Source organism: Saccoglossus kowalevskii, chromosome 13, assembly GCF_978046115.1.
Source record: "Saccoglossus kowalevskii chromosome 13, keSacKowa6.1, whole genome shotgun sequence".
Lineage (NCBI taxonomy): Eukaryota > Metazoa > Hemichordata > Enteropneusta > Harrimaniidae > Saccoglossus > Saccoglossus kowalevskii.
In genome coordinates this window covers 34,559,981-34,579,003 of record NC_140653.1, presented here as the reverse complement: position 1 = coordinate 34,579,003, position 19,023 = coordinate 34,559,981, and the positions used below count along the sequence as shown (strand labels likewise).

At 34.8% G+C, this 19,023-nt stretch overlaps 2 protein-coding genes across 2 annotated transcripts; one reads left to right on the top strand and one right to left on the bottom strand.

Annotated features, from left to right (window-relative positions):
• The first annotated feature begins 1,662 nt into the window (after positions 1-1,662).
• Positions 1,663-9,718, top strand: LOC144347245 (BMP-binding endothelial regulator protein-like). The gene is made up of 6 exons (XM_085507426.1): positions 1,663-1,779; positions 6,187-6,214; positions 6,322-6,474; positions 8,533-8,630; positions 8,760-9,055; positions 9,580-9,718. The coding sequence occupies exons 1-6, from the start codon at positions 1,663-1,665 to the stop codon at positions 9,605-9,607; spliced, it is 720 nt and encodes a 239-aa protein (XP_085363552.1). The 3' UTR covers positions 9,608-9,718.
• Positions 9,719-13,800: 4,082 nt separating this feature from the next.
• On the bottom strand, positions 13,801-18,207 carry LOC102805494 (BMP-binding endothelial regulator protein-like). Its single transcript, XM_085507425.1, has 6 exons — positions 18,160-18,207; positions 17,873-17,897; positions 17,491-17,640; positions 16,320-16,417; positions 15,933-16,228; positions 13,801-13,990 (listed from the first exon to the last, which is right to left on the bottom strand). The coding sequence occupies exons 1-6, from the start codon at positions 18,205-18,207 to the stop codon at positions 13,963-13,965; spliced, it is 645 nt and encodes a 214-aa protein (XP_085363551.1). The 3' UTR covers positions 13,801-13,962.
• Between the last annotated feature and the right edge of the window lie 816 nt (positions 18,208-19,023).

Sequence of the window (19,023 nt, the reverse complement as noted above, 5' to 3'; positions counted from 1 at the left end):
TTAATATTCAGTTTGTGTTTTACTTTTCAAAGTGTTGCGATGATAAACACTTTTTCAATACATAATTCTGATTGAAACTCTTTTCAATATGTAGCTAGTGAAATGACTTTATTAAAACATGTCTTCGGTTGAGACATCTTTCTACGTGTTGTGATCATAAACACTTTACAAAATCTGTGTCTAGTAAAAGTACTTTTAAAAGTGTTGTGACAATAAGCACTTTTTATACATGTTCCTGGTGGGAACACTTCACAAATTGTGTGACTAGTAAAAGCACTTCAAAAAGTGTTGTGATAATACATGTTCCTGGTGGAAACACTTTAGAAATGTGTGACCAGTAAAAACACTTTTAAAAGTGTTGTGATAATAAGCACTTTATATACATGTTTCTGGTGGAAACACTTTTAAAAACGTGTTTCTAATGTGTTATGGGCAAAACATCCTTGAAATGTTCCACTAAAAGTGTTTTCATAATATACACTTCTCACAATTATGCAGATTATAAACACTTTAAGTGTTTTTAAAATGGGGACAAGCTTATAAACAATTTAAGTGTTTTATCACAAAACAGTAAAAATGTTTTATTTTAAAACAGTAGTGTTGTAAAATAACTCAATTGCGATTTTAAGAAAAACACTTCAATTTTAAATCACTTAAAAGTGGTTTTAAAGGGAGGACAAAGATGTGTCAGATTTACAGTGTATTGTGTCTTTCCGCAATTCCGGCGAATAATGGTTGTAGCTGTAGCAGCTTATATAATGCATGCCACATACTTATAGAACTGTTTCAGCTACAACATCAAACTGTAAACACACTGTTGTACTTGTACTCCGAATACAGCTGCATTTAATCTCTTTATATCAATGATGTATATCATTGCCGTGACGCCCGAACTAATCCTGTAAGATCACGTAGATCATAGCAGTGTATTGTTGTTGCACACGTAGCAAAAACTAAGTTAAGAAATATAACCAGACCACATCCATGAATGACGATACCTAAGACCAGCACAATACTCACAGTATACGTTAAGTTGACAGTTTTGTTTCTATGCGTGAAAAACAAATTTAAAATTAAAAAAATATATATTGAAATTATCTTTGAATATAGATTATAAGAGTTTGAAGATAAATAATATTGATTATATAGTTCATAAGAATCCAGTATATATAGATCACGTGAGTATACCATACAAATCTTAGCTTTAGATTATTGCGATTGCTACAGTGTTCCGAATTGTCATCATGTGATTTGTTCTCATTTAACCTATGTTTTGATACTATTATTGATTACTGATATAATTATTGATATAAAACAAAACTTATCATCAAATCGGCTTTCTGTGTTTAGTCTATCAGAGGCGTTGATACGGTAGATAAATACTCTCGAACAGGTGTTCAACAGGTATACCCATTAACAAATCCTCTCAAACAGGTGTTCAACAGGTTGACTATAGACAGATCCACTTAAACAGGTGTTCAACAGGTATGACCGATTAACAAATCCTCGCAAGCAGTTGTTCAACATGTATTACCCATAGACAAATCCTCTTAAACAGATGTTGAACAGGTATGACCCATAAATAAATCCTCTTAAACAGAGGTTCCACAGGTATGACCCACAAAGAAATCCTCTTAAACAGGTGTTATATAGGTATGAGCCATGGACAAATCCTCTCAAACAAACGTTCCACAGGTTCGACCCCTAGACCGATTCACCCAAACCGGTGTTCAACAGGTATTACCCACAGCCAAATCTTCGTCAACAAATGTTGAACAGGTATGACCCATAGCCAAATAATCTTAAACAGGTATGACCCATAGAAAAATCTTCTTAAACAGGTGTTCAACAAGTATGACCCATGGACAAATCCTCTCAAACAGACGTTCCACAGATGTGACCCATAGACAAATCCACTCAAACATGTGTTCAACAGGTATGACCCATTAACAAATCCTTTTAAAAAGGTATTGAACAGATATGACCCGTAGAAAAATTCTATCAAACATATGTTAAACAGGTATGAACCATGGACAATTATTTTTAAAAAGGCGTTCAACAGGTATGACCCACGGACAAATCCTCTGAAACAGATGACTTGTATTCAATTCTTCTCAAACACGTGTTCTACAGGTAAGTGAATCAATGTTAGCGCACTGTTCATGGCGACTAACAAGGCCTGGAAAATGCAGCAATGTCCTGTTTTCAATTAAATAATCGTTTCACCTAATAAAAGAAGCTTAATTCTTCCCCTTTCCCTGTCTGTGTGTCTCTCTCTCGCTCTCTCTCTCTCTCTCTCTCTCTCTCTCTCTCTCTCTCTCTCTCTCTCTCTCTCTCTCTCTCTCTCTCTCTGTCTCTCTCTCTCTCTCTCTGTCTGTCTCTCTCTCTCTCTCTCCATTTTTCTGATCTGTTCTAATCCACTTGCAACACATGACCTAAGTAATTTTTGCTCCCAAAACTGTCTTCAACTGTCTAAATGCTCTTCAATTTCGGCTAGACATAACATGAGTTCCATGTTCAGTGCAGAGTTTTCTAAAACTTTTTAACAAAGATATAATTTCAAATCCAGGGGCGAGATAAAATGTGGCCTTCCCGATTCATCCAGACTCTCATCAATTCTTAGAAATGAATGTAGTCAATACAGTACCATTATCTTCAATATGAAAATAAACTACGTGCATGGCTCAAACACATTACATCACTACCTTGCATGTTTTTCAAAATCTGTTTCAACTAAGCTTACATAGCCAGTAAGATTATGTCATAGGGGTTCATTTATCTAATGTGGTGTTTTCCAACATTACAGTAGCCTAGATCATCATCAAACATCAAAACAAACTGATCATGTCCACTGTCAACCATTGCACTAGCTAGACCTTAAACCATCCTTCGCAGTCGTAGGTAGCCGTCACCATGATGACAATTATACAATGGTTATAATTCTGGTGTGGACCATGAAAATAGTCCTTATGGACTAGTCCAGTCCATGGCCCAGACTGCCAAGTAGAAATTGACAAAGTACTGGTAAAGGAAAAGAAAATTACTATTTACATAACGAAAAGTAATCTATGAGATTTAGATATAAACATGAAGAAAATATTATGTATAATAATAATATAAACGAACTACTGGTACTACGAATTGATATGCAGAAGAAAAGAAAAATAATGCAGAGAAGAGGGAAGTAATCAAGGAATTTAACAAAGCAAATAATGTTTCATTTCGTATCTAAATTTGTTTACTGCAGCAAATTTTAAATGTTGTGAAACTGTGGGTAATCATTTACATCATTGAGGCTATGTGCATATCTGTTGTGTTTAAGATCGAAGATAAATAGACAGTATAAATTTACAAAGTTTGTGAATATCTAGTATGCGTAATTGGATAAAAAGAGGAGCAGAATGTGCTTTAAAGTGTGAGGAGGTAATAAGGCGCACAAGTTTTTTTTTTTTTTTTTTGTAAAAGCAGAACATACCTTACTTGTAATCTGGCATCAAGTTTCCAATTCTTCAAATCTTCTGTGCTGTTTTGCTGTACTGATCTCACATAGATATGATTTGTTTGTCATATGTTCGATGGTTGATTATGCATTCATGTTTTACACGCTGTTCTGGGAGGGGGTATTATGAATCTAATAAACAACTGGTGGAATATAATTACAAGGTGTGTGCTTATACAAGTGGGTATTGGTACAAGCTGGGATGTCTCGTATTATGATTATCAGGTACCATATGTTTTCAAGATTGTCCAAGGTGGTCTAACACTAGTAAGTCAAACACACTCGGCGATTGCTATGTTAGTGTGCAATACATATGACAAGGTAAAAGAATGAAAGTTAGAGAAATTGAATATACATTTCCATGATTAAAATTCAGAAATAAAAGCTAAAAGAAATTGAGAAGCACTGTTTGGAATTATCAATACTAAGTATATATATCCAGCCATTGGATTAACAAATATTCCGATGGGAACAAGTCAGAACAGGAAAATTTTAATATTGTTATAAAATGATTATGTATTTGTAATCACGATATTCTCTTGTTATAATATAAGGTTATTACGAGGATACTGCAAAGTATGCACGAAAACAGTACAGCGGTAGTATCGACCCACTCGCAACGGAGGTCGATTTGACTGTGCATTGTCTTTCCGCATACTTTGCAATATTCTCGTAATAACCTTATTAATATACATCTTTTCCTCCCAGGAATACACCATGAGAATGCCGAAATCCAAAATGTTTAGAAAAGATTTAGCGAACCTCTTTGTGTGTTGTCTGGGCAAACCCTGGGGCAGCCATGTTTGTCTTTATTATTAGAGGACGCTTACGCGCGTAATTGTTCCATATTTGAAATTCGGTATGGTAGGATGAAAATACCAAGTGCTATACCGCAAAATTACGGCACGTTGTAACTTATAGCGTTACGGTTACAGATATATATCAATCGAGAATATTTTAAACTGTGTTTGATTACTTGAAATGTATATAACCCCCACCACACCCCACACCCCAGAAGTTGAATGTATTGCGTACTTTGCCATATTATATATGTTATAAAATTCATTAAATATTCCAATTCGTAAATGATTCACTACAACTTAGTAAGCGGGAGGATTACCAGCACAATCTTTAATGCCACTCCAAAAGTGTTATTTATTTAATCACCTGTATTCAATTTTATCATCACAAACGCATAGACAGACAACGCAAATAAGACTAGCTGCCATGATAGCTCTTAATAGGGTTCGTTAAAGAAATATGTTACCATTCAAATGCTACAAAAATGTCAACTTAATCCATATATTTATTTCTTCTGGAACGTCAGTCAAACATTTTGAGTATCATTGTATTTTACGTGTTTGTTATCTTACATACATGGCAGCCACCTTAATCTGCTAAGAATAAAATGATATAAACAGAAATATAGTTTTCAAGTTGACAATAGCAGACTTATATACATGTACTCGCCGTGTAATAGTACTCAACGCTGTTTATTAAAAATATCCACCAGATAGGAGGTCTGATCATTATAATACTTACAGTTCAACCAATCAGGGGCTTTGAAAATAATGTTTAACTGAATATTTTCGTTACATGTCATCATTTGGTAAAAGATATCTAGAGTTGTAACATCATGCGGTGCCAAATCGTCTTTTTTGTTGTGGTTTTACGTCAACTGACGGTATGTATAACACTTTCACTCTTTACTGAAGTTTTCCTTAGTTTCAACTGGGGCTAAACTGCTTAAAAAAGAATGTATAGAACATGTAAAACATACAAATGTAATGTATAACGTGTGTTTTCACAAAGATGTTAAAATAATTCAAGTTAGATACTTCCGTGAACGATAAGATGAGGTGCATTGTGTAACCAATAGTCACATACTGTATGACATAAGCCATCGTCCAATTTGTACTGTTTTGTTAAAGCCGGCCATTTATGGCCGTACTTAAGAACTCATGCGTGATCGTTTGTCAATTGTACTATATTCTTTAGACTTTGGATGACATGAGCGTATTTCAAATTGGCAATATTAGCGGATTACAGCAAGATTTTATTCAAAATCGCATGTTTTCACTGTCTGTATTACCTGCTTCACGGACCTTTTCGAGACATACTGTCTGTGTCGGAAAACAATGTCGGTATTAGGTGTTTTGCAGGACCTTTTCGAGACACTCTGTCTGTATTACTTGTTTTACAAGACCATGTCGAGACATACTTTCTGTATTACTGGTTACCAGAACAATTACAAGAAACACTCTCTGTGTTACTTGTTTTATAAGACTGTTTCAAGATAAACGTCTGTATTACTTGTTTTGCAGACCAATTTCAGGATACATAGTCTGTATTACTCGTTTTGCAGACGAATTTCAGGATACACAGTCTGTATTATTCGTTTTACATTACTTGTTTGACAGAGCTATTTTGAGAGTGATACGCTGTCTGTATGTCTCGTTTTAGATGATTGCTTCGAGACACCTTCATATTGGGTTACTATTGTGAGCGTGTTTTTCTAGTGTGACATAGACATGGTCAACACAGACATTCATGAAACAGTGTGGCTGAATGGTTTTTATGTCAAACGCGTCTTCCAAATGGGTATAACAGATAATATACTATTACTTGCATACATGTTTTATGTACATGTTATCTAAAATTACTTTATTCTCATTTGTTGTTTCTAGGTGGCTGTACCAATTGCACTAGAAAAAGGTAAGTTACACAAATATAAAATATTGTCTCCGCTAAATGTTTTCCTTTCTATATGACACAATTGTTAATAGAAAATTAACTTTGAATTGTTGTGTTTTTGCATTCAGTTTCACCACCATGTATCGTAGATGGTGATATTCATCGAACCTTTGACGGCATGGACTACACTCACTCTGGAGATTGCACGTACAAGTTGCTTGAAGATAATAACCACAAGCCACCGCTGTTTTATATCGTTTCAGAACACAAGTACAATCCAGGTATTATTATAAGCACAAAATAAGTCACACAAAATAAGAACACTACACTGAATTAGAACACTACACTGAATTAGAACACTACACTGAATTAGAACACTACACTGAATAAGGAAACTATACTGGATTAGAACACTATACTGGATTAGAACATTACACTGGATTAGAGTACTACACTGAATTAGAACACCACACTGGATTAGAACACTACACTGGATTAAAATACTACACTGGATTGGAACACTACACTGGATTAGAACACTACACAGAATTAGAATACTACACTGGATTAGAATACTACACTGAATTAGAACACCACACTGGATTAGAACACTACACTGGATTAGAACACTACACTGAATTAGAACACTACACTGAATTAGAACACTACACTGGATTAGAATACTACACTGGATTGGAACACTTCCCTGGATCAAAACACGCCACTGGATTAGAACACTACACCGAATTAGAATACTACACTGAATTAGAATACTACACTGAATTAGAATACTACACTGGATTAGAACACTACACTGGATTAGAACACTACACTGGATTAGAACACTACACTGGATTAGAACACTACACTGAATTAGAACACTACACTGAATTAGAATACTACACTGAATTAGAACACTACACTGGATTAGAACACTACACTGGATTAGAACACTACACTGGATTAGAACACTACACTGAATTAGAATACTACACTGAATTAGAACACTACACTGGATTAGAACACTACACTGGATTAGAACACTACACTGGATTAGAACACTACACTGAATTAGAACACTACACTGGATTAGAACACTACACTGGATTAGAACACTACACTGGATTAGAACACTACACTGGATTAGAACACTACACTGGATTAGATCACTACATTGGATTAGATCACTACACTGGATTAGATCACTACATTGGATTAGAACACTATACTGGATTAAAACACTACACTGGATTAGAATACTACACTGGATTAGAATACTACACTGAATTAGAATACTACATTGGATTAGAATACTACACTGGATTAGAACACTACACTGGATTAGAACACTATACTGGATTAGAACACTACACTGGATTAGAACACTACACTGGATTAGAACACTACACTGGATTAGAACACTACACTGGATTAAAACTCAATACTAATAAATGAGTTCAAATTTTTCATTGCAAAGGTACAATGTAAGATATGGATTACAAATATTATTTTGAATTATTATGTTGTTGACGTTTACCTAAATAATCCAATAAGCTAATTCGCCAATTCATTATTGAATATGTATAGGTCAGTTAATGTAGTAATAATTTATAATAACAGTATTAACCAGTCATTTTGTTTTTGAATTATTAAAGGACGCGTGAAATGTTGTGGCAATAATATATTGCAGATTTTTGATGCATTTTATAAATACTTTAAATTAAAAGTTGACCAAGACCAAAAGAACCTGATACGCATACAAAACAGTGATCATAACCTCATAACGCTGTATACATTCTATACATATAGAAGATTTTATATTTTGTCGGGAGGTACTAACACTACATAAATTGTAAATAGTTTCCAAGGAATCCTTTCAAAACAGCATAATAACATGTATTGAAATATATCAAGATTTATAACATATAACTGTTATTTGGATGATTTTATTGTTAGAATTACCACATCGTACCCAAACATCATAATTACAGAAAATGTGCTTATGCATTATACAATGTAATAGATTACAGATCTAGCAATTACAAAATATGAGAAGGGAACGCTCATAAAATGAAAAATACTCGGAATTTTGGCAATAAAATATTCTTATTTGAGTATTTGGTTTGATTCAACCGACACTGAAATATATAAATATTTATAAAGATGAAAGAATGCCTTTGAATATAGTATAATATTTATCTTTGTTAACATTTCTACGTTTTAACTGTACCATAACACTAATTATTTTCTATTCTTGATTGTGGTATAGCAATTAGTGAAATAATTTCCTGGGTCATATGTGTGAAACATTATTAATGACGTTGTTGTTTTTGATACAGATGCTGACGCCCGTCTAACAGCATTTACTGTCTGGGTAAAAGGAAGACACGTGACGGGAAGAATGGTCCCTCATCAAGTAGAACCTGTGTTTACAGATGTAATTATGTCATTTTGTAATTTGAATCAATATTAATCAATATGACAAATAGGTGATCATGAGACAACAAAGTGAGCCACTTTACATGCCGTATACTATGTATGTTACATTGTTAATTATTTTATACAGGAAAACAACATCAAAATCAGTGTGAGTGAGGAATTTCAAGTAGGACCCGACATTGGTGTCAAATATGATGGTCATAACTATGAAATAACGGACGGGACTATATTAACCGTCCTTTGGAACGGATTACACCACTTTCATATCACCATCGATCGAGATGAGGCCCCAGACATAATTGGTATGTGTGGCAATAATAACGGTAATCTTGAGGATGACCTGCAGACGAAGGGTGGTGACGTTCTTGATCTGGAGAGAGCTGGTATTGAGGATTTCGCTCACACCTGGGAGATCACTAGTTCGTAAGTAACCTGGTCATCCTTTGCTATTGTCCTCGTCATAATATAGCAGTATCTAAAATATAACAATATACATGTTCTAGCATTTCTGAACCATTTCTACCAATCAGATTCATGATCTATATTCGCTGTTTATTTTATATGAACGCAATACTGGGCCGTAATGGATAACAGGTGGCCCGGAAGAACATTTGAAAAGGCGTTATGAACTGGTAAACTGTTATACAATAAGGCGACGGGAAGGCGTTTGAAAAGCGCTACAGAAATTTTCACATTTCATTCTTTGAAAAAAAAAATGTCAGGGGCTGTGACAGTCTAACGGGTCACAATCATCTAATAGTGCCAACAATTTTAGAATTGTACAACATGTTACTTGGTTAGTGGGCAAGCATACGTCTATACGAATATGCTACTTGTCTACTTTTTATGAACAAATGAGAAACATTATATTGAGAAAAACAAACAATTTAATGACGTTATTGGTAACTAACACTTATTGATATTGTTGTTTTTGTTTTGATTGACAGGTGTTTCCATGGTTTCATACTACCTTGATCACAACATGGAGTCAATTGTCTCTTTCCCATAAACACGTAGTGTATAGAGAGTAATTTTATTAAACACAATTTGATATTCGTAGATATAAATAATTATTGAAAACCCCAATCTGTGTGTTGTCTGAGTTGATTATATAGTATTGCAGGCATTCGAATAAAATATTAGCTGATCATGGGACCCTCAATAATTATTTAAATATCGAATTGCCAGACTTTTGGATATTGTTAACAAAGACTTTATCAGAAACTTTCCAATGATCATGTGACCTAAGTAATTATGAGAGTTCTATTACAGGTAAGCATTTACTAGCAAATGGACAGTGTGCAAATGGGTATAAGGGTTTGACTAAACTATTACCTAGTGATGTATCTACTAATCACTGAGTAATACATACGGGTAATACGAGCGGATAATATATTAGATGGTTGTATAAGCTCACTAATTATGCACATATCTAATTCCAATGTTTTACTGAAATATGCATTCACTTATGTTTGGAATTAACATATACTCCCCCAACCGTGTGTATTCCTAGTAACCATTATTCAAAGTAACATATACTCCCCCAACCGTGTGTATTCCTAGTAACCATTATTCAAAGTAACATGATTCAAACACATTTCTGCTACTTCCGATCGTTGCTGTTTGTAACTATATTGTATTTTACAAGAAACTGTTAAACACCATCTATCAGAAAGTAATCTATTTTTGTATAGTCCTTGTATGAAGCACGGGATGGCAGAGTGGTTAGCGTGTTTTCCTCTCAGCGGACAGTTTATAGGTCAGATTACTCACCAGTATAAATCACAGCATAGTCTGTCCTATCTTCCAGGCACAAAAACAAATTAAAAACATTTAGTATCTCAAATTATAATTGACTGTTGTCTGTAATGTTTCATGTTTCGTCGCTGATATTGTCTTCAGATACGTTTATTTCGTCTAAGCTAAATCGTCAAAAATCTGCTGGTTTTTTCATTTTGGAAACAATATCATGAAATTGCAAATGGGTAGCTGTATCTTAAATTTATTCGTTAAGAAATCAGGTTTTGTTATGACAGAAGCTGAAAGTGGTTCCCGTGTTTAATTTTAAAATCGTAAATATTAAAATATTACAACGTCTAAATGCAATCTTATTGACTGGCTAAGTGGGTGTGGCTTGGTATGTTTTGACTTCCAAAGAGCTGAAGAACCATGCGATTCACTGAAAAAATCAGCCAAATAACAGCCAAAAAAGCCGAATAACATTATGCTAACCAGTTGCCCGCTAAATAGTAGTAACAAATCATATGTCTACCGGGGATAGTACTGTAACATATCCATGGACAAAAAACGCATACAACCATGAAGTGTTGTCAGGTGTTACGAAAGAGTGAGCACATCCTGCTCTACATGTGGCACCTTGTATATATCAATCTAAGTTCTATCCAGGAAGTGGTTTTCTTCCTATATAGGACAAATGACATCAGAGACCATCAGTTTGACAGTTTGATTGTATTTTCTCACAAGCTGATACCGGCCAACAAATCTTTTGAATGTCCTAGCACGATGCTCTCTAGATATGCCTTGGTCTAATAGCTTGAAATAAAGAAGTCTGTGACGCCTCTTAAATTAAGTGTATGTGCTACACGCTCTAGCATAGCGAACAAGTTGTGAAATGTATACACCATAGATGGGAGCACGTGGAATGTTACTGGAAATGTGTGGAAAATGAATGATGGGGAAATCGAAATCATCTCTATTGTCATATAGTCTAGCAGAGATGTGAACTTTGGAGTCAAATTCTAGATAAATGTCAAAATATGATGCAGAAGTTGTTGATTCTGTTGTTTCTTTTATTTCTAGTTAAAGTGGATATATCCTAGGCAGATAATCAAGAAAGTAGGACTGTTGATGGCTAGTACATCATCTATGTAGGACTGTTGATGGCTAGTACATCATCTATGTAGGACTGTTGATGGCTAGTACATCATCTATGTAGGACTGTTGATGGCTAGTACATCATCTATGTAGGACTGTTGATGGCTAGTACATCATCTATGTAGGACTGTTGATGGCTAGTACATCATCTATGTAGGACTGTTGATGGCTAGTACATCATCTATGTAGAACTGTTGATGGCTAGTACATCATCTATGTAGGACTGTTGATGGCTAGTACATCATCTATGTAGGACTGTTGATGGCTAGTACATCATCTATGTAGAACTGTTGATGGCTAGTACATCATCTATGTAGGACTGTTGATGGCTAGTACATCATCTATGTAGGACTGTTGATGGCTAGTACATCATCTATGTAGGACTGTTGATGGCTAGTACATCATCTATGTAGGACTGTTGATGGCTAGTACATCATCTATGTAGGACTGTTGATGGATAGTACATCATCTATGTAGGACTGTTGATGGCTAGTACATCATCTATGTAGGACTGTTGATGGCTGGTACATCATCTATGTAGGACTGTTGATGGCTAGTACATCATCTATGTAGGACTGCTGATGGCTAGTACATCATCTATATAGGACTGTTGATGGCTAGTACATCATCTATGTAGGACTGTTGATGGCTAGTACATCATCTATGTAGGACTGTTGATGGCTAGTACATCTTCTATGTACCTGAACGTTAAATTAAACAATTTGGCTTGTTTGTGCTTTTTATCTTTTACCTTTTACCAATGTTTGAAGAAATTCTGCTTCATATGAGTAAAGAAATAAATCAACCAGCAAGGGATTACAATTAGTTCCAATTGAAATGTCGATGGTTTGTTGAAAGATGTGTCCTCCAAACTCAACAAATCTGAATTCAAACATACTAACAATATCTTCCTCCATATAGAATGTCTTTGCACCAGTTTCGTTGGGAACAAAATAGGTGTATTTGTAGACTAATATAATGTATTTATATCTACGTGAACCATTCTTTTTTTTAAAAAGACTTGGTTAATGATATTTTTTCAATGGTATTGTAGTGTATAGTGTATCAAATGTTTTAATTGCATTAACGTTTTTCGTTCTTGGGGAATTTTGCATTATCCACATATGATTAATAACAATTCTAGAAAATATAACACCACAGTATTTTTGAAGACCCCCTTTGATGATAGAAACAACAGATGTTAGTATTCTAGGCAATATTTTGGTAGAACACTTGGATGATCCTTGTATGAATCTGGCTTTATATGGTGTTTTATGCAGCTTAGATTGGATACAAGCTGGGTAAGTCATTAATGTTTTCCGGAGTGGGTATCTTCAGAGATGTCATAAATGACTTGTGGTTAGCCAGAATTTTATCTTTGCTTAAAGTAGAGTTCCGCCGCGGTCAACTATTATTCAATTCTTTACTATTACTATTACGAATTTAACTTGCTGTATATAACCTACAAAAATGAGGCAGTTATTATTCGACTAGGTAACATAAAAACCTACACTGTTTTGTGTGTTTTGCACACGACACGCGATCTGATTGAAATACAACTCTGTATGGAGGCTGCTGATTGGTAGATTGCGACAACGTGGAGAGAGACCTAGCTTGAGCCTTTCAATGAGAGCATGTTCGTTCCATATTATAGTGTGTATAGTATAGCACATCGGCTCATTACTATACAATTACTATACAAACTGTATTGTTATACGTGACTTATTTTCTAATTGACATTTATGTTTCATATTGGTTTTAACCAATCTCTGGCAAAGTGCACGCTTTTTCTCGATGATCTGTAAATGCTTGTGTGACTGAATTGAGGAACAAACATTTCGTGCACGTCTAATTCTGAATTTTTTTTACGACAAAAACATTAATCATGCTAACTATGTCGTCGACTGTACACCTGAAGCAGTGAATCATTGGAAAGATTGAAGTACACCAACTAACGTGACGTTGCAAACACAAACATTACTGGACACTCTATAAATTATGAGAGAACTCTCTATATTTTAATATTATTTAGTAAGAGTTTACCATTATTTCAAACTATATTATTACAATAGGTTTCCAGTCGGCATAACTAACATTTAGCATATCGTGACTTTATTAATGTAAGCGCCACGATTGGGCCGAATGGGTTTATGAAATGCAGAATACAAATTATAGAAACTCTCTAGTAACACGTGTGAGTGCTTACAACCATACAAAAGGTTACACGCCATTTAAAACATATATGTACTACCAATTATCAGATACAGCAGAAATTTTTATTGTAGTTCAAACCCATTTCCTGGGTATTTATTCATTTATTACGACACTATTATGAAAATTACACATGTCTCACAACGATCAAATAACACCTTTATAACCCTTCTACGAAAACCATTCCAGTACTATACACACCGTTGTATTGTGGGTAAGGGTAATCAAGCCAATACAAACCCAAGGTAACACCTGTTGATTAATCAGACAAGTAAATTATCGTAAAATTGGGATCTGTTCTGAACATGTATTGCATGCTATTCAATTATTATGATATCTTTAACTACACAACTGTGATGCAATATAGGATACTGATAGTAATGACGAGGATACGAGTATAATCTCAAATAGAATGTAGATGGGTTACGTCAGATAATAAGAGTGTAGATGGGTTACGTCAGATAATAAGAGTGTAGATGGGTTACGTCAGATAATAAGAGTGTAGATGGGTTACGTCGGATAATAAGAGTGCAGATGGGTTACGTCAGATAATAAGAGTGTAGACGGGTTACGTCAGATAATAAGAGTGTAGATGGGTTACGTCAGATGGGATACGTCAGATAATAAGAGTGTAGATGGGTTACGTCAGATAATAAGAGTGTAGATGGGTTACGTCAGATAATAAGAGTGTAGACGGGTTACGTCCGATAATAAGAGTGTAGATGGGTTACGTCAGATAATAAGAGTGTAGATGGGTTACGTCAGATAATAAGTGTCTAGATGGGTTACGTCCGATAATAAGAGTGTAGATGGGTTACGTCAGATAATAAGAGTGTAGATAGCTTACGTCAGATAATAATTGTCTAGATGGGTTACGTCCGATAATAAGAGTGTAGATGGGTTACATCAGATAATAAGAGTGTAGATAGCTTACGTCAGAAAATAAGAGTGTAGATGGGTTACGTCAGAAAAAAAGTGTAGATGAGTTACGTCAGATAATAAGAGTGAAGTTGGGTTACGTCCGATAATAAGAGTGTATATGGGTTACGTCCGATAATAAGAGTGTAGATGGGTTACGTCAGATAATAAGTGTCTAGATGGGTTAAGTCCGATAATAAGAGTGTAGATGGGTTACGTCAGATAATAAGAGTGTAGATAGCTTACGTCAGATAATAATTGTCTAGATGGGTTACGTCCGATAATAAGAGTGTAGATGGGTTACGTCAGATAATAAGAGTGAAGTTGGGTTACGTCCGATAATAAGAGTGTAGATGGGTTACGTCAGATAATAAGAGTGTAGATAGCTTACGTCAGAAAATAAGAGTGTAGATGGGTTACGTCCGATAATAAGAGTGTAGATGGGTTACATCAGGTAATAAGAGTGTAGATAGCTTACGTCAGAAAATAAGAGTGTAGATGGGTTACGTCAGATGGGATACGTCAGATAATAAGAGTGTAGATGGGTTACGTCAGATAATAAGAGTGTAGATGGGTTACGTCAGATAATAAGAGTGTAGACGGGTTACGTCCGATAATAAGAGTGTAGATGGGTTACGTCAGATAACAAGTGTCTAGATGGTCTAGATGGGTTACGTCCGATAATAAGAGTGTAGATGGGTTACGTCAGATAATAAGAGTGTAGATAGCTTACGTCAGATAATAATTGTCTAGATGGGTTACGTCCGATAATAAGAGTGTAGATGGGTTACGTCCGATAATAAGAGTGTAGATAGCTTACATCAGAAAATAAGAGTGTAGATGGGTTACGTCAGAAAAAAGTGTAGATGGGTTACGCCAATTAATAAGAGTGAAGTTGGGTTACGTCAGATAATAAGAGTGTATATAAGTTACGTCCGATAATAAGAGTGTAGATGGGTTACGTCAGATAATAAGAGTGTAGATGGGTTACGTCAGATAATAAGAGTGTAGATGGGTTACGTCAGATAATAAGAGTGTAGATGGGTTACGTCAGATAAGTGTCTAGATGGGTTACATCAGATAATAAGAGTGAAGTTGGGTTACGTCAGGTATTAAGAGTTTAGATGGGTTACGTCAGATAATAAGAGTGGAGTTGGGTTACGTCAGATAATAAGAGTGTAGATAGCTTACGTCAGATAATAAGAGTGTAGATGGGTTACGTCAGATAAGTGTCTAGATGGGTTACGTCAGAAAAAAATGTAGATGGATTACGTACGAGTTAGTGACTTCCCAAGTACGGGCGTAATCCTCAATACTACTGTGTTCCAGATCAATGAGAATACCACCTCTCGTTCGCAGGTCGTTCCCGGGATCACCGTCATTATTGCCGCACATACCAATGATTTTTGAAAGATTATTCTTGTCAATGGTGATCACTAAGCGGTACAATCCGTCCCATATGACAGTCAGTGTGTTTCTGTCCGTTATTTCATAGTTGTGACCATCATAATTGACAACAATGTCGGGTCCTACTTGGAATTCATCATTCACACTAATTGTTATATTGTTTTCCTGTTTAAAGTAATGAACAATGTAATTTACATGGAATAAATAGTGTAGAGTAGGCTATACATAAAATAAAATGTCACAATAACATACTCACGTCTGTAAACAAAGGCTGCATGTTTTGAGGGTTTATTCTTCCGGTGATGTGTCTTCCTTTTACCCAGACAGTAAATTCTGTAAGACGGGCGTTTACATCTGTATCAAGAATATATAAAGTATTTGAAAATAAACAAATGATTAAAAACATGCAATGTTAGGTAATGAAGATGTCCATAATTTGGGCATCACGGGATTGGGTTGCAATATACAGAATTGTGTGTGTTCCACGTAACGTAGAGACATTCTTCGATAGTGTTAGTGCATCAGTACACGCAAACGTTTACGTTGTAGAATTCGTCATTGATCGTAAATTGCTGGTGGGTTTTTTATGCAAAAAATTAGCTATATTACTATTTAGTTTAAAGTGGAACTGACATAATAAGAAGTTTTCAAAACATGTTAATTTCGTTGATTATTTGGTGACATACACGAACCTGTTTTGATCATTTTGCAGAAGACTATTCATAAATATTGATGGAGTCGATTGAATGGATTGGCCTATTTAATGTCTAAATTGATATAAAACTGTTCGTTGGGACAGAGTTAATTAGAAAAAACTGGCTGTTGTGTGAAACAGTTCCATGTTATAAATAAATACTATGATGCAAAGGTTTTTATTTTTTGTAACTCAGAATGATATTCACATGATACGCTTCCGTAAGCACAGTAAACAATAACCTTTGTCCTAAATACATGTAACTTAGAACTATACTATCGTGCGAAGGCTTATTTTCAGCTGCAGTTAAAAAGTGGAAAATAAGGCTATATAATTTTCTGACAATATTGAGATTTAAATAGGTCAAGAAAATAAATCTCAATAATAAAAAAATTCTGAAAAATAACAACATGGTTTTCCAGTGTTAGTATAATATCAAAAACATCTATTTTACAGAACAATTATCCTGTTAAAATATAACAGTTTCACGCAATTTCACCTCGCTAAAAAGTCAAATACGAGAAGCTATCTTCACTATACGACTCGATTATAATTCATAACCGCTCATTTTTAAACTTATATTATCATCAACACATTTTACCACAGGAAAACATAGTAAAATTTTGAGAGATTGTCTTGATACTCTCACTTATGAGTAGAGGTCGACTTTTATATTAGTGTCGTCAAGTAAACAATATTTACAATTTTTTAAAATAAAGTAATAAGTAATTACCTGGGTGGAACTTATGCTCCACGATGACAAAAAATGTCGGATGCGTTCGGCTATCTCTAACCATTGTATACGTACAATATCCAGAATAAGTGTAGTCAAATCCATCAAACGTCCTGTGAACATCGCCATCGATGATACATACTGGGGGACCTGAAGGCAAAAATTTTAATCGACTAGAATCGCCAGGTGATAGGATAGAGTTAGCAATACCTTATGACAATATCAATCATCGAATTAACATATTAATGCAGATTGCGTATTGCTACTACGGATTTCCCAATGAATCGTTGAAAAGTGAAAAAAATGTTTTATTGCTCCATATAAATTCAATAAACGTTAATATTCAATATTTCTTATCATGCATTATTCACAATTCACATACCTTTAATATCTGTTGGTGCCGCGGCCTAAAACGGAAATGAAAAAATAGCGTGTATTGTATGTGTAAGGCGTATGTCAATTACTTGTTTGTTTGTTTTTTGGAAAGTTGCCATCTTGATTATGGATCTCTGTTACATGAAGTTTACATTGTGGAAAATGATCCCATCACACGTATATAGTGAAGCAAACATTTTACGAGAATTCCAATTTATATTCCATTATTTCTGTACTGTCACTGGTGATAATACATATGAAATCAAACATTACCGAGCGTAAAAATGTACATACCGTGAGTTGGAATAAAACCGCAACAAAAAAGGCGAATTGGCAGTCCATGATGTTACAGCTCTAGATATCCTGTACCATCTGATACAATGAAATGAATCTGTTGAACACTATTCTACACGTTCCTGATTGGGTGTAATTGAGCGATAACCAGATAAGGTATGGAAGCCCCCTTAACTCCCATTTTTTTCGTGACTTGTCGAATATAGATTTATCGATGTTTTTATATGTTGAGTGTGCGGCTCCATATGAGTACTGTTAGATTTATTGAAGTAGTTTAGTTTCTTAATCTAACTAAGGTGGATGCGAGGTAAACAAAATAGTTAACACTGTAAATACAATACGGATTATCTCTTCATGTGCACAGTGCTTCAGTGGTGACATGTTTCTTTAATCGATCATAAACCGTCGCACTATGACGTCGTATTTACCTGTACTGTTTAATGTAAACATGTTGTTTATCGCACAATATGGCGCCATCTCTATAGTTAAGTACAAGTTATTTCAAATTAAAGTTGTGTATGAAGTAATACAATGATATATACGATTTAAATTTACACTTGTAGGAGTAGCGTTTCGTATAATTGATGAAGTTTTCTGAAACATGTTATCGATAGTATCGGGATTTCAATGTGAATGAATTCAGTGAAAAGACATCCCATTTATTTTTGACTCACAAATTGATGACCGGAAGTTGGTAAACTTCTCATGTTTTATGGAAGCGTGTACACCAAGAGTGTACAATTCTGAAATAAACTAATTCACACGTGACTGAAATAAACATGCGCTACTTCAAATGTGGCTGAAATAAACATGCGCTAATTCACACGTGGCTGAAATAAACATGCGCTAATTCACACGTGGCTG

Coding starts and splice junctions, on each gene's coding strand:
- LOC102805494 (XM_085507425.1), bottom strand. CDS start 18,207: ATGGACTGCCAATTCGCCTTTTTTGTTGCGGTTTTATTCCAACTCACG. Junction 16,229..16,319: donor TGCAGCCTTTGTTTACAGAC/GTGAGTATGTTA, acceptor TACTTTAAACAG/GAAAACAATATAACAATTAG. Junction 13,991..15,932: donor ACTTGGGAAGTCACTAACTC/GTACGTAATCCA, acceptor ATTAATCAACAG/GTGTTACCTTGGGTTTGTAT.
- LOC144347245 (XM_085507426.1), top strand. CDS start 1,663: ATGGACAAATCCTCTCAAACAAACGTTCCACAGGTTCGACCCCTAGAC. Junction 1,780..6,186: donor CGTCAACAAATGTTGAACAG/GTATGACCCATA, acceptor TGTTGTTTCTAG/GTGGCTGTACCAATTGCACT. Junction 9,056..9,579: donor ACCTGGGAGATCACTAGTTC/GTAAGTAACCTG, acceptor TTTGATTGACAG/GTGTTTCCATGGTTTCATAC.